This window comes from Aotus nancymaae, unplaced genomic scaffold (assembly GCF_030222135.1).
Source record: "Aotus nancymaae isolate 86718 unplaced genomic scaffold, 86718_ANA_hifiasm-v0.15.2.pri h1tg000053l, whole genome shotgun sequence".
Classification (NCBI taxonomy): Eukaryota; Metazoa; Chordata; class Mammalia; order Primates; family Aotidae; genus Aotus; species Aotus nancymaae.
This window is the reverse complement of record NW_026988467.1, coordinates 19,563,787-19,577,780: the sequence shown is the minus strand read 5'-3', so window position 1 is coordinate 19,577,780 and position 13,994 is coordinate 19,563,787. Positions and strand designations below refer to the sequence as shown.

At 52.7% G+C, this 13,994-nt stretch overlaps 1 protein-coding gene across 1 annotated transcript in view; it reads right to left on the bottom strand.

Moving 5' to 3' along the window:
* Nucleotides 1–13,994, bottom strand: part of EPHB2 (EPH receptor B2) — a 187,032-nt gene that overhangs the window by 37,141 nt on the left and 135,897 nt on the right. The window contains 2 exon segments of the mRNA XM_064363439.1: nt 8,339–8,674; nt 10,419–10,574. Coding sequence (XP_064219509.1) covers nt 8,339–8,674; nt 10,419–10,574 — 492 coding nt within the window.

The window sequence follows — 13,994 nt, the reverse complement described above, 5'->3', positions numbered from 1 at the left end:
CCCAGTGGCCAGCAGTCAACCCCCAAACATGCACTAGAGCCCTGACAAAACCCGAAGAGCTGCCGAGTGACCCGGAGCAGATGAACTACAAACCTAAGAATGCACCGCGCCAAGACCAGAGTCGCCGTCCAGCCAACCCTGAGCCTCCCGAGCTAGCTCCGTGCTTCTTGTTCCATGCCGTCGGTTTGTGGTTAATGGCTGACTGTTGACCAGCACGATCAGTGCGATCACTGTGGCAGTGGCTATCTGTTATTTTTCCTCCTGGAATATGCAGCCCAAACCCTTAGATGATACTCTAGGTCAGCAATGCCCTCCCTGCAGAATGCTTGGGAGGATCAAAGAGGAAGATGCGCGCAGAGGGCTCGGCCCAGGGAGGGAAATGCCCTCTCCCTCTGTCTCCCTCTCGAACCTCGTGGTCCCAGGCGTGAGCTCACGGGGGGCTCTGCTGGTCCATTTCCCTCTGATCCTCTTGGTCTCCCAGGGAGAGAAGTAGGTGAGTACACATGTTCCTGCCAGTTCCAGAGGCTGAGTCGTTGTGTGCTCGCCCCACAGCAGGGCGGGAGGATCAGAGAACACGAGTGGCAGAAAAGGCTTTGGAGAGTTGAAAGTCTTTCCATGACAACGCCATGTGGAGTGGTGTCACAGAGACCCGACTGGGGTGTTGGGGACCTGCTGTGGGATCTTGGGTCGTCACTGAGGAACCTGTGTGGGCCTCAGGTTTTCTTCTAAAAGGAGGTGTTTGCCCTGGGTGGACTCCGAGGCCTCTGCCCCTGCTGCTGAGTTTTAATTTGATGTAGGTTTAACTTCTGTGATTGATAGGCAGAATAATGACCCCCAAAGATGTTCACGTCTTGTTCCCCTGGATCTGTGAATACGTTACCTTACACAACAAAAGGGACTTTGCAGGTATGATGAAGGTGATGATGACCCCTGAGATGGGGAGATTTTCCTAGATGATCCAGGTAGCTTGAACTTCATCTTTTGAGTGCTTACAAGAAGAGAACCTTTCCCAGCAGAGAGTCCAAGAACCAATGAGTTGGAGAGTGAGAAGAACCCAATGGCCTGCCGCTGCTTCAGAGATATCGGGGTTTGTGGAAGGACCCAAGAGAGGCCTTGAGGAGCTCAGGCAGTCCCCAGCTGATGGTCAGCAAGGGGAGAGAGACCTCACTCCTACAGCCACGTGGAACTGAATTCTGCTAACAACCCCTCTAAGCGAGACAACGGATTGTCCCTTAGCACCATCAGAAAGGACACGTCCCTGCCAACACTGCTTTTAGTTTGATGAGATCCACGCTAGACTTCTGAACCTGCAGCACGATAAGATAATAAATGTGTGTTGTGTTAAGTTGCTGGGTTTGTGGTATTTTGTTCTGGCAGCAATAGGGGACTAAGCCTCGCTGCCATGTACTTGTCCATGGTGCTGTCCACATTCTTGTTAATGATAGATAAATGCCCATTTTGTAGGTGATGGAACTGAGGCTCAAAGAAATGCAGTCTTCTTCTTCCACCCCACCCCACAGTCGGAGTCTAGCGTTGTCACCCAGGCTGGAGTGCAGTGGTGCGATCTCGGCTCACTGCAACCTCCGCCTCCCGGGTTCAAGCAATTCTCCTGCCTCAGTCTCCCAAGTAGCTGGGATTACAGGTGCCCCCCACCATACCTGGCTCTTTTGAAAACAATTTTTAGTAGATATGGGGTTTCACCATGTTGGCCAGGCTGGTCTCGAACTCTTGACCTCATGATCTGCCTGCCTTGGCCTTCTAAAGTGCTGAGATTACAGGTGTGAGCCACTGTGTCCAGCTAAAATGAGGTCTTCTTACAACTTGGCTACACAGCTTGGAATGGGCTGTGTGGGACGGGGGCTGAGTTTGTCAGGCCCAGCTCCTTTCTCCAACATGAGCTCCTAGGATATGCAGATGGGAGAGCTTCCTAAGTGGTTGGCCCACTGTTCATTCCAGGGGGACTCAAAGGCTGGGGACACCCAGCCAGGCTGTAGTATGGATGGTGCATATGGACAGCCTGTCCCATCTCTGTAGTAGGCATGAGTCTGGCAACATCATCCCTGAGGATGCAGAGGCACAACACATTATTCGGGCTCTGTGACTTCATGGCCTGGGTGAGTGGTGTACCCAGCTCACTGGGTGAGCTGATCTAGTGCTTGTTTCTCATTGCTTCTCTGTCTTTCAATCTTGAGGGCTCTCCCTGTGTGCCTGTTCCCTGGAAGCCCCTCACTTCCATGCTCTGCCCTGCTCCTGGACACATCTAGCTGCAGACAGCAGGCTCCATCCCAGCAGCCCAGACCCACTCCTAGCTACTAGTAAGCCGAGGCTTCTTGAGTAGGCAGTTCCACTTGCAGAGCTCCCAAATGGATGCAGGAGAGGTCCCTGCAACCACGGAAAGGGCTCCAGGAGCTTCCTTCTCGCTTTCCTTTCGTCTATAAAACAGGATGACAACAGGACCTGCCTCGTATCGTTGTGAGGATTCAGTGGTAAGAACTTAGTTAGCACTGTGCCTGGCACGCAGCAAGCACCGGACAAATGTGAGCCGTTTGGGGGATTAGAGTGAATAGAGAATGAGCTCTGTGTTTTGGATGCCTACTACCTGTGCCAGCAACCTGGGAGGCACCTTGCATAGCTTAGCTGAAATCCTCACAGCTGAAATCCTCCAGTAAGGAGGAGCGAAGGTGTCCATGAGGGAGATGCAATCAGACATAAGCGGGGTGACTTGTCCAAGGGTGCATGCTGGTGAGCGGCCAGGCTTGACTGACAGCTAGGTTCGGCTGCCGAATTCCAAAGCACAGACCCTTCCCACAACCTCCGGAACCTGGAAGAGGTGGGGGTGTTCTGGGCTTGCTCAGGGTGAGATCCTTAAAGGGCCTTAGGCTGTGACTGGGGCAGCCCTGGAGAGTGGCCAAGGGTGCTGGATATGAGCCCTGCATCGGTGAAATGCTGCACCTCCCAGCCCCCAGGTCTGCAGGGCTGTCTGCTTGTCATTCGAATCTCTGCTTAAATGCCACCTCCTCAGAGAAGCTCTCCCCTGAATGCCCACCCTAAGGCCCAGCCTCTGTCCCTCCCTCCCACCCCTGTCTGCCGTGGTCTTGTTTGTGGGTGTGGACAGGCAGGAGGGTGGCATTGCTCTTTCTGAACAGCCGGATTGACTCGGGTGTGCCACTGGCCAGCGGGGTGCACCTGGGTACAGGGCATGACCTCTCCCAACCCCTGTTTCCTTATCCCTCCAGCCCAGCCCAGCCTCCTTCCTCGGGGGCCGTGAGCACGACTCATGAACAAGAGGCAGAAAGGCGTTCTGGAAAGGGAGAGTGTGGTTCGAAGGCGGCATGATGGCTTTATGAAGTCAGAAGACAGTTCTGGCCCCGGTGAATGCCAAGGGATTGCGAGTAAGGCCCAGTCACTTGCCCAAAAGAAATACTTTTTCCTTTTAAGGCAATGAGCTAGATATTTATATGTTGAATTTTAGGGTCTGCTTAAAACCGACCACTGAACGTGTTTGTCTGGAAATCAAGTCCCCAGTCTTGTTTCCCAGCCTTACTGCACCTCTCCACACCCCGCCTCACTCCATGCTTCTCCGAGCCCTTCTGCAAATGTTCGCTGAACATTCACTGTGGTGTATCCCCCTCTAGGCGCTGGGAAAACCATGGTGCTGATGATGGAGGAAACGAATAAGAACAAATGACCAATGGCGCAAGGCTAAAATTTCAACCATGGGAACCAGAAGGCCATGGTGCTGGGGCTGGGGAGGGAGGTGTCTGACCAAGTCAGGAAGGTCAGTAAAATGAGCCGAGGCCTGAAGGAAGAATGGGATAAGAAAGCCTTTCCAGGCAGAGGGAACAGCATGTGCCAAGATTCTGGGTCAGGGGAACCTGACGCTTAGGAGGAACAGAAAGAGGAATCCTCCCTCTGGTTGCCTCCTGCACTTCCCTCCCCCAGGCCATCTTCCTCCCTGCATGATTCCATCTCTGCTTGCTAGATGCCTCTCCATTCTTCAAAGTCAAGCTCAAATGCCTCCTCTTCTAGGAAGCCTTCCAGGACATACCCTTTGCCCATTCCCTAGGAGGATGATTTCTCCTGCCTGTGATCTCCCTCACCTCCTCCAGCAACTCTTGGGTCCTCATCCACGTCATCTTGTATGTAGACTCTGTGTCTGTGTCTTATTTTTCCAACTAGGACGTACATCCTCAAGGGCAGATACTCTGTCTACACTACACTGGAGAACAGTGTAGACTTGGAGTTACATGGTCCTGGGTTTAAATATTAGTAGAGGTCACTTAAGTAGTGGGACCTTGCATAAGTGACTCCACAGCCCTGGGCTTCAGTTTCCTCATCTGGCAAAGGGGGATGATGTGGTGAGGGTGTGGTGTGGTTACATGGCCCCCACTGGGCTCTGAGCAGCTGTAAGAGAAGGGGCTTGCCAAGGGGCTTGGAATCAAGAGGAAGGGGAAAGACTCGTTATAATTCCAAAAGCCTCAGGGCGTTGAGGGCTCCAGGGGTTTAGACTCACTCAGACCTGACTTTCCCAAATTTGTCCAATGGTAAAAAACACCTGGGTCACTTGTTAACAATGCATATTGCCAGGGTCTTTGCCTGGGGTTCCGATTCAGCAGGACTGGGGTAGAGAGAAATCTGGGTTCTGGTACCTGTGTTCCCATATAGTTCTTATGTACAATTGGGTGGGGAAACTGAGGCCTCAGAGGGAGGAAGTATTTTTCATGTGTGTGGTAGATGAAACCAATGACCCCAGCTCTTCCTTTTCTGTGATAGGATTAGGTATCCACATCCTTTGCCAAGTAACTCTGCAGGGCCCACTCACTGTGGGCAGGGCGTAATTCCCCATCCCACTGATGCTGGGCTTGGCAGTGGGACTTGTTTTGGCCAATGAGATATGGTTGGCTCCCTCCAGGCTCCTATGCTTCACCTTGAGAGAAACAAGGCTGGGGTGGCTGCCAGTCCAAGGAGAACGAGGAGTCACACGAAACAGGCTGAACCCAACGCACATTCTGGAGTCCTGCCCAGCACAGAGAGCGTGGCCAAGATTCATCAAACCCCAGCTGACCCACACACTAGTGAGTGAGAAAATAAACGTTTATTGTATAAACTATCGAGCTGTGGGTGATTTTGTTACACAGTGTTATTGCAGGAGTAGCTGACCCATACACTGACTAAATGAATGCTGTTCATTTGCTAATGTCATGCAGCAAAGGAATGGCAAAGCCAAGCCTAGGTCTCTGCTCCTGACCCAGTGCTTGCTTCTCATTGCTTCTCTGTCTTTCAATCCTAAGGGCTCTCCCTGTGTGCCTGTTCCCTGGAAGCCCCTCACTTCCATGCTCTGCCCTGCTCCTGGACACATCTAGCTGCAGACAGCAGGCTCCATCCCAGCAGCCCAGACCCACTCCTAGCTACTAATAAGCTGAGGCTTCTCAGGTAGGCAGTTCCACTTGCAGAGCTCCCAAATGGATGCAGGAGAGGTCCCTGCAACCACGGAAAGGGCTCCAGGAACCTCCTTCTGGCTTCTGCCAGTTAGAAAGAGTTCTCTTTCCTCTAACCCCATTGGGGGCCTGGGTTTCTCCAGCTCAGAGCTTTGTCAAGCCAGGGAGACACACAGCTGAGGCTTTCTAATCTGTTAAGGGTCTTTTCTATCACTTGCTGGATATTTTTTTTCTTTGAGATGGGAGTCTTTCTTTGTTGCCCAGGCTGGAGTTCAGTGGCACGATCTCAGCTCATTGCAATCTCTGCCTCCCAGGTTCAAGTGATTCTCCTGTCTCAGCCTCCTGAGTAGCTGGTATTACAGGTGTCTACCACCATGCCTGGCTAATTTTTGTATTTTTGGTGGAGACGGGGTTTCATCATGTTGGCCAGACTGGTCTTGAACTCCTGACCTCAGGTGATCTGCCCACCTTGGCCTCCTAAAGGGCTGGGATGACAGGTGTGAGCCACCATGCCTGGCTAGCTTTTGAGGGTTTTCTCAGATTGCCTGCTTTGAGTCAGCTCCCTCTGGACCCCAATCTGAGTGGGGTTTAAATGCACCCAGGGTCCCACAGGAACTATAGGCAGTCACTCACAAACATGCTCTTTCAGCCACAGCAACACCGCAAATGTTCCCAAATCAAACCACACTCCTCAGACACAAACACACAGACAGGCAGAGCCACATTCCAATGTACAAACTCATGCTCAAACACACAGCTCCCCCCATCCCTGTCCCTAAGGCCCCTCAGCTTGAGACACGTGCATGCTCACAAATGCATGTATACAAAAGTCACATGGCCACAGTCATATGCATTGTAAACACACGGTCACCAAACACATATGACAGCACACTCACAAATACCCAGACTCACACGCACAATCAGACCCACAGTCAAGCTTAAGGTGCCGTGGACACATCCAGGACTTTGCCAAGCACTGGAGTCTGTCAGACCTACTCAGTTCCTGCCTCTCACTCTTCCTGGTTTGGGACTCAACTTGTCTGAGCGTCATCTGTGAAATGGGGATATGGATGCTTCCTTCTCAGGGAGGCTACAGGTTTGCAGTGAAGTCATGCGTGGAAAGCACCCCTCAACCACGTGGAGTCAGTTGCCCTCTCTCTCTCTTTTTTTAGACAGAGTTTCGCTCTTGTCACTCTGGTTGGAGTGCAACGGCGTGATCTCGCCTCACTGCAACCTTCACCTCCTGGGTTCGAGCAATTCTCCTGCCTCGACCTCCTAAGTAGCTGGGATTACAGATGCCTGTCACCATGCCCGGCTAATTTTTGCATTTTTAGTAGAGATGGGGTTTCACCATGTTGGCCAGGCTGGTCTCGGACTCCTGACCTCAGGTGATCTGCCTGCCTCGGCCTCCCAAAGTGCTGGGATTACAGGCATGAGCCGCCACGCTCGGCCAGTTGCCCTCTGTCTTTCTGTGTCCTTGGCATGGCCTTCCTCCCTTCTGAATTCCATTTTTTTCTATTGTTCCCTTCAACATTCTACTGGCTGAATGCAGTGGCTCTTGTTAGTAATCCCAGCACTTTGGGAGGCTGAGGCAGGAGGGTCACTTGAGGCCAGGAGCTCAAGATGAGCCTGGGCAACATAGCAAGACTCCGTCTCTTAAAAAAAAAATTTAACTGGTCCTTCAAATTGCAAGTCAAATTCCACCTCCTCCAGGAAGACTTCCTGGGCCTGGACTTCCACATCTGGATTCCTGCATGCTTATCGTTTGGGCTCCACCCTACATCAGAAAGATCAGCTGGGGAGCCCATTCACTTTCCCTCCTCCAGCCCGGCCTCCCTCAGGTCTTCCATGAACACGGCCCTGACCATGCTTACTGCAGGAGTTTGGCAAAGGTTGTTGAGTGAATAACTGAGGGGCACACTCTCAATGCCAACCATGAGCTCTTCCACCCACAGCTGGCATAATGTCCTCGATAATCTCACATGGGCCTCAGCTGGGGGATGAGGCTGGGAAGCATCTCTGGGACCTAGCCTCACATGAACCTGAGGACAGTGGTCCTGGCAGAGAGGTGAGGCCAGAAGCCCAAGTGGAGTGGGAATTAGAGAGAGGATGGGGTGGAGGGGATCCTGGCGTGTTCGGCAACTTACTTTTTTGCGGTGAAGGAAGGAAGTGGGGGGGGGCGTGCGGTAGAGGATGCCATGTGGCCACAGAAAGGGTTACTAAAGGTGAGCTTGAGGAGAGTTTTCTGGAGTTAGACTGGAGTGGGCTGTGGGTCACAGAAGGTGCTTGTGATCAAGGTTCAAGTCAGGCTGCAAGAGATGGCATCTCCGGGCTCTCCTGGGACTCTGGGAGGCCATGAGACTGAGGCCTTGCCTGTGGAATGCATGCAGAAGAGAAAGATGCTACCTCTGCCTACCTTGCTTAAAACATCACTGCTGCCCTGGGTCTTCCCTCTCTTCGTGCAGACACGCCTGAGACTCAGCTTGGATCATGCAGGCAAGGAGCAGGAGTCACGGGGAAACGTCATGGAAATAACCCGGGTCCCTGAGTGTCTGAGTGGATCGGAGCCACCCTGCTAATGTGGACCGCTCACCTCTGGATTCTTCCATGAGAGAGAAATACATTCCACGTTCTTTAAGGCACCTAGTGTTGGATCTTTTTGTGACAGCAGCTTAACTTTTACCTTCAATAATATGCCCTCGACAAAGGGGAGCAATTATTGTTAACACCACTACAATGAAAAGCGAGCGCTGACTCTCCCAGGTGGACGGATCCCATGAGAAGCCTTTGGAAAGAAGAAATCGCTCCACAGACGTGAAGGAGTCTTTTGTGAGGACTGAGGGACACGCCCCAGCCCGGCACGATAGGGCGCTCCCCCGGCCCACGTCGGAAGCGCTTACCTGCCTGGTTGGTGGTGATGTTCACAGAGGCGAACTGAGGCGAGAAGGGGCTCTGGTCAGTAACGCCGTTCACGGCCTGGATCTCGAAGGTGTATTGGGTGTGGGCCAGCAGGTCGCTGATGTAAATACGCGGCTCGGTCAGGCCCAGCTGGCGCGGGGCGTACTGCACGTTGTCTCCGCAGCGGGTGCAGGCGCCCCGGCCCGAGCCGCAGCTCTTGCAGATGACGTTGTAGACGAGGTCCTCTCGGCCTCCGGAGTCGCGGGGAGGGGTCCACTCCAGCATGAGGGAGGTCTCATTGACGCTGGAAATCACAGCCTGGGGCGCCGAGGGGATGGCTGGGGCGGGGGAGACGGGCTGCTCAGTGGGGGGCTCAGGGGCTGCTATTCCGCACATGACTACTCTGCCCACTGCTCGGGCTCCAGCCCAGGCCTCCGAAAGGACTTCCTTAAATTCCTTCTCCTATCTCCCCACCAGAGAGATGTTTCTAGAATATAACTTAGCCTGCTGTACATCTGCTCAAACCTTTCCCTCTGGGTTCCAACCTGCTCAGTGTTTGTTACTGAGGATAGTATTTTTGCGTTTGGGATTCTACTTGCCCAGTATCTATTTTCTCCTTCTTCCTCAGAACAGCCCAGCTTCATTCATGGTGGCCATATGTCCAGCTAAAAGACAGCATTTCTGGTCAGGTGCGGTGGCCCATGCCTGTAATCCCAGCACTTTGGGAGGCCGAGGCAGGTGGATCACCTGAGGTTGGGAGTTTAAGACCAGCCTGACCAACATGGAGAAACCCCATCTCTACTAAAAAAAAAAATACAAAATTAGCCAGGTATGGTGGCTCATGCCTATAATCCCAGCTACTCGGGAGGCTGAGGCAGGAGAATCGCTTGAAATTGGAAGTCGGAGGTTGTGGTGAGCTGAGACTGCACCATTGCACTCTGGCCTGGTCAATAAGAGCAAAAAAAACTCCATCTCAAAAAAAAAAAAAAAAAAAAAAAAAAAAAAAAAAAGGCAGCGTTTCCCAGCCTCCTATGTTTGAGTGCTTGCCACTGATATAGAGCAGAAGTTGTTGACTAGGATCATTTCTTTAAAAAGAGACAGACAGCTATGGCGTGTCCCTTTGGTCTTTCCCCCTCTCTGCTGCCTAAAATGTGTGTGATGGCTGGGGCTTCAGCAGCTATGTTGAACTATGAAGTGACCTTAAGATCAGAAACTAAAGCGGCTCACGCCTGTAACCCCAGCACTTTGGGAGGGTGTGGGAAGAGCCTTGGCAAGATAGTAAGACCCTGTCTCTACAAACAAATTAGAAAAATTGTCCGGATGTGGTGGTGCACACCTGTAATCCCAGGTACTCAGGAGGCTGAGGGCAGAAGGCTGAGGGCACCTAAGCCCAGGAGGTCGAGGCTGCAGTGAGCTAACATTATGCTACTGTACTCCAGCCTTGGCGACAGAGTGAGGCCCTGTCTCAAAAAAGAAAAAAGCAAAAAAGAATATAGAAACTGTACACTCTGAATGGCAGAAAGAGCCAGGCCCTGAAGGCCTTCATGGATTGACCGTACTGTCCCAGGACCACCTGCCTTGGGCTCCTTTTTGGTGAGAGAATAAATCTGTACAGTTTCAGCCAGCAGGGTCAGCTGTTACAGCTGAATGCCATCCCTGACAGATACAGGGGCTGCAACACTACGCTCCTAGGCAGCCCCTTCCTAGCGGACCTTGGGCTGATTCAGGCAGCCGCTTACAGGTTAGAACACTGGGCAGCCTTTTCTGCCACAGACACCACCTGTGTTGGTTCATCTCCCGCCAAGCCTCCCATCCCCTGTCCCTTTGTGAATCCAGACCTTGACTTTATCTTCCATGTGACTCAGCAGAAAGGGGTAAGGAGCCAGGCGCCCGCACGGTGGTGTCTGCGTGGTGGGAGCACGACCACCCCAGGACGCTCCTTTCTTGAGAACTTTTCCATTTCTCTTCCCACCAGGGAAAGGCTGGCTAGAACCAGACGGCACCCAACCCTCTCTCTGAGCTGTTCTGCAGGGAGACCTGGGACTCAGTCAGGCATTACCCTCGAGGGGCCGCAGGACTTACTGGTGCAGGGCATGTCCAGGGGGTCCAGGTCCGCCCTGTAGTAACCATTGCGACAGACACAGTTGGTGGCCCCTTCGGAAGTGGTGCGGCTGTTGATGGGACAGTGGGTACAGGCCTCGTCCCCTTGGTTGGCCTTGAAAGTTCCAGATGGGCAACCTGGGAGAGAAGACAAGGAGAGTCACCAGGAAACCGCATGAAGACTCAGAGAGGCCACGAGCCACGCAGCCTCACGGAGGGGCCACACGCCTCACAGAGTGGCGACGCAGCACCATTGCTGGAAGATCCCAGCTCTTGAAGTGTTTGAAGTCTCCAGGCCCCAATGTGGGAGTTCTAGTTCTGTCGGGACTACCTAGTTTCTTGTCCCTGAGCTGTCTGGGGCTCCCGGCAATCTTCCCTCGCCTGTCACCGGTTGACTGTCTCACGGTCTATAGAATCAATCCTGACTGGTTAGGAGGCATATGTGAAGAAGTCTGGGGCAGCGTGCATGGGCCCCGTCTTCCTTACTAATGTCAGACTGGGCCCTGATTCTTATAACTAGATTCCTGGGTTGCAGACCATCAAGATGATTACACGGCAGAAGAAAAGTCCTAGGGCAGTGTAGAGAGGTGACGTGGTAGAACAGAAGAGAATGGTACTTTGGAATCAGACAGAACTGGCTTTAAGTACTGGCTAGGCCTTTTACCAGCTGTGCAGCCCCAGACAAGCAGCTTAGCTACTCTGAGACTCAGTTTTCTTATTTGTAAAATTAGAATTCTAAGGCCCATCTCTGCAGGGCCGTTGTCCCTGAGTATCCTGAATGAGCGTAAGGCACATGGCACAAGGCCTTGCACAGGTGCCCAATGAATGGTAGCTGTTATAGTTGGTATTTAATGTATTAAAATATTAATAAAAGGAGCCTGCATTACCAGGGCCAGCCTAAGGAGGGCACTGTTTGCACTCAGCCGGCATTTGCACTTGGCCTGCATTTGGGTTCTCTCATGGGCTGTGGCCATCATCCCTGATATGGGGTCTATATCCACTGCCGCTCTGAGCATGAGGTTAGGGCTTATAAGAGGCAACTACCTTGTGTGCGCGCATATACAAATCCACCTTCCTCTTCTTGCTGGCCCTGGGCTGAGGATCAGGAGACTGAGAGTCTAGGCCCTGCCCGTCACCCAGCCTCAGCCTGCTGGGTTCATGAACCCAGCTCTGCTGTGATACCTCGCAGGGATTGTGCAAGGGATAAGTGACAGGAAAGAGCTTTGCAACAAACATTTCATCTCCTTGGGATGACATGCAGCTAAACCATCCACAGGCCCCAGGCCCTCACCTGGAGCACATTTCATGCCTGGGTACTGTGGATTCTTCAGCAAGCGACTCAGTCTCTCTGAACATCAGTGTTTGTGTAAGTAAACAATGAACATAAATTTCCCTAATTCATTTTCCAGCTCTAGTCTTCAAGGGCAGTGTAGAGAGGTGATGTGGTATTGCTGGGACAGTGGGTACAGGCCTTGTCCCCTTGGTTAGATTTTCCAAGTCCAAGTCTTAGCAAACCACCCTCCCTCAACCCTCAACCAGCTCTGGCCTCAGAGACCCTGCCTTTCTTGGTGCCTGAAACATTGCTTGGGTTCAGAGTGCTTTACTTACCCACCATCATTATTTTTCGGGGGTCCCCTGCCCATGTGCTCAGCTCCCCCAGGATCAGAGCCATGTCTGACTCACAGCGGCTTGTCCTGTGCCTAGCTTAAAACCTGTACCCAGCAAGTGTTGTGTAAATACTTCTTTTGTATTTGTTGTTAAATTTTTAAATTTTTTTTTTTGTAGAGATGGGGGGTCTCACTATGTTTCTCAGGCTGGTCTCGAACTCCTGGGCTCAAGCAGTCCTCCTGCCTCAGCCTCCTAGAGTGCTGTGATTACAAGCAGGAGCCACCACACCCGGCCCATGCATACTTCTTGGAGCTGCCTGCTTAAGTGGAATGAGCATGGGCATTGGAGACCGTGCAAGCAGGAAGGTAGTGAACATAGTGGTTGTGTGTAGGCTGCTGGCAAATCCCAGACCACTTGTGTGAGCAGTGTGGCCTCAGGCAAGTCACTTAAACTGCTTCCTTATCTGTAAAATGGGACAATAGTATCTGCCTCCTAGGATTGTTGTGAGTTTTATAATGCTGAACTTCCTGGCAGTATTAAGCAATCTGGTTCCAAACCAGTTTGCTGAGTGACCTTAGACAAGTTGTTTGACCTCTCTGAGCTACACTATTCTCATTGGTAAAAGCATCCACTACATAAAGTGGCAGTGAGGATTACAGGAAATGGACGCGGTGCCCGGCACAGGGCTGGGGAAGGGCGTGGCTATGATCCTAGGGCCTACTGGATGGAGTAGGGGCCCAGCGCATAAGCCAAGGACAACTCCCTCCGGGACACTGGAAAATGGCAGCCCGGGCCCTACATTTCCTATCTGGTGGTGGGAGCTTCTGTCAGGTGGGCCAGCAAAGATGGCAACCATGCCAATCAACAGCCATGCTGGCTGGTGCTGCTCTGGCCAGGCTCTGCGGGGATCTCAGCCCAGCTGAGCAGCAAGGGGGAGACAGGACTTAGACACAACTGACAGGCCACAGTGACATCTATGAGGATGCCAACGAGTGCCTCTGGGGAGTGGTTACGGCCTCCCTCAGGAAGGTGGGGAGGCCAGGACTCCAGAGTGTAAATATGCAAGTGGCAGCATTTACTGAGTACTTTTTTTTACTGAGTACTTTTGTTTACTGACACAGGGTCTTGCCCTGTTGCCCAGGCTGGAGTGCAGCAGTGGGATCTCGGCTCACTGCAACCCCTGCCTCCCGAGCTCAAGCAATTCTTGTGCCTCAGACTCCTGAGATTACAGGCATGCGCCACCATGCCTGGCTGATTTTTGTATTTTAGTAGAGACGAGGGTTCGCCACGTTGGCCAGGTATGTCTAGAACTCCCGGCCTCAAGTGATCCACCCGCCTTTGGCCTCCCAAGTGCTGGGATTACAGGCATGAGCCACCGCGCCCGGCTCTAGTAAGTCCTTATTAAGTGCTGGCACAGTCCTGAGGACCTTGCCCGCATTAACTCACGGAAGCCTTGCCCACCCTGTGACACACGATCACTGCCATGTTCAGCTGTGATTTCACGTTCAGCTCCATGAAAGCAAAGGAGGTGAAGCAACCGTCTAAGCATGTGGGCTTACAGTGCAGAGCCGGGCTTAAGTCCCAGGCGTTCTGGCTCCAGAGGCCACTTCTGTAACCACCACACCATCCTGCCTCTAAGTGAGTTACTTTGCATCAACAGCTCATGAGTGTTGGGCAGGGATTGGCAACTCCAATCTCTGGGCCCCCATCTAGGGCTCTCTCCATTTTGCTGCACTGGCTCTGGGTCCCCTGAGTCTTCCTGCCCTCCATCTCACCTTCCTCTTGGGCACTGACCCTTCCCTGATGGCTGGATGAAGGGGCAGCTCACCATCTTGGCACTGCCCAGAGCTTCCGGGCAGTCAGGACACGCAGGCTGCAGCCCCAGCTTTGGTTGAGCAGTCGGGCTTTCTGAACAGGCTTCCTCCTCTGTAGAATGAGGGCACAAAGCTC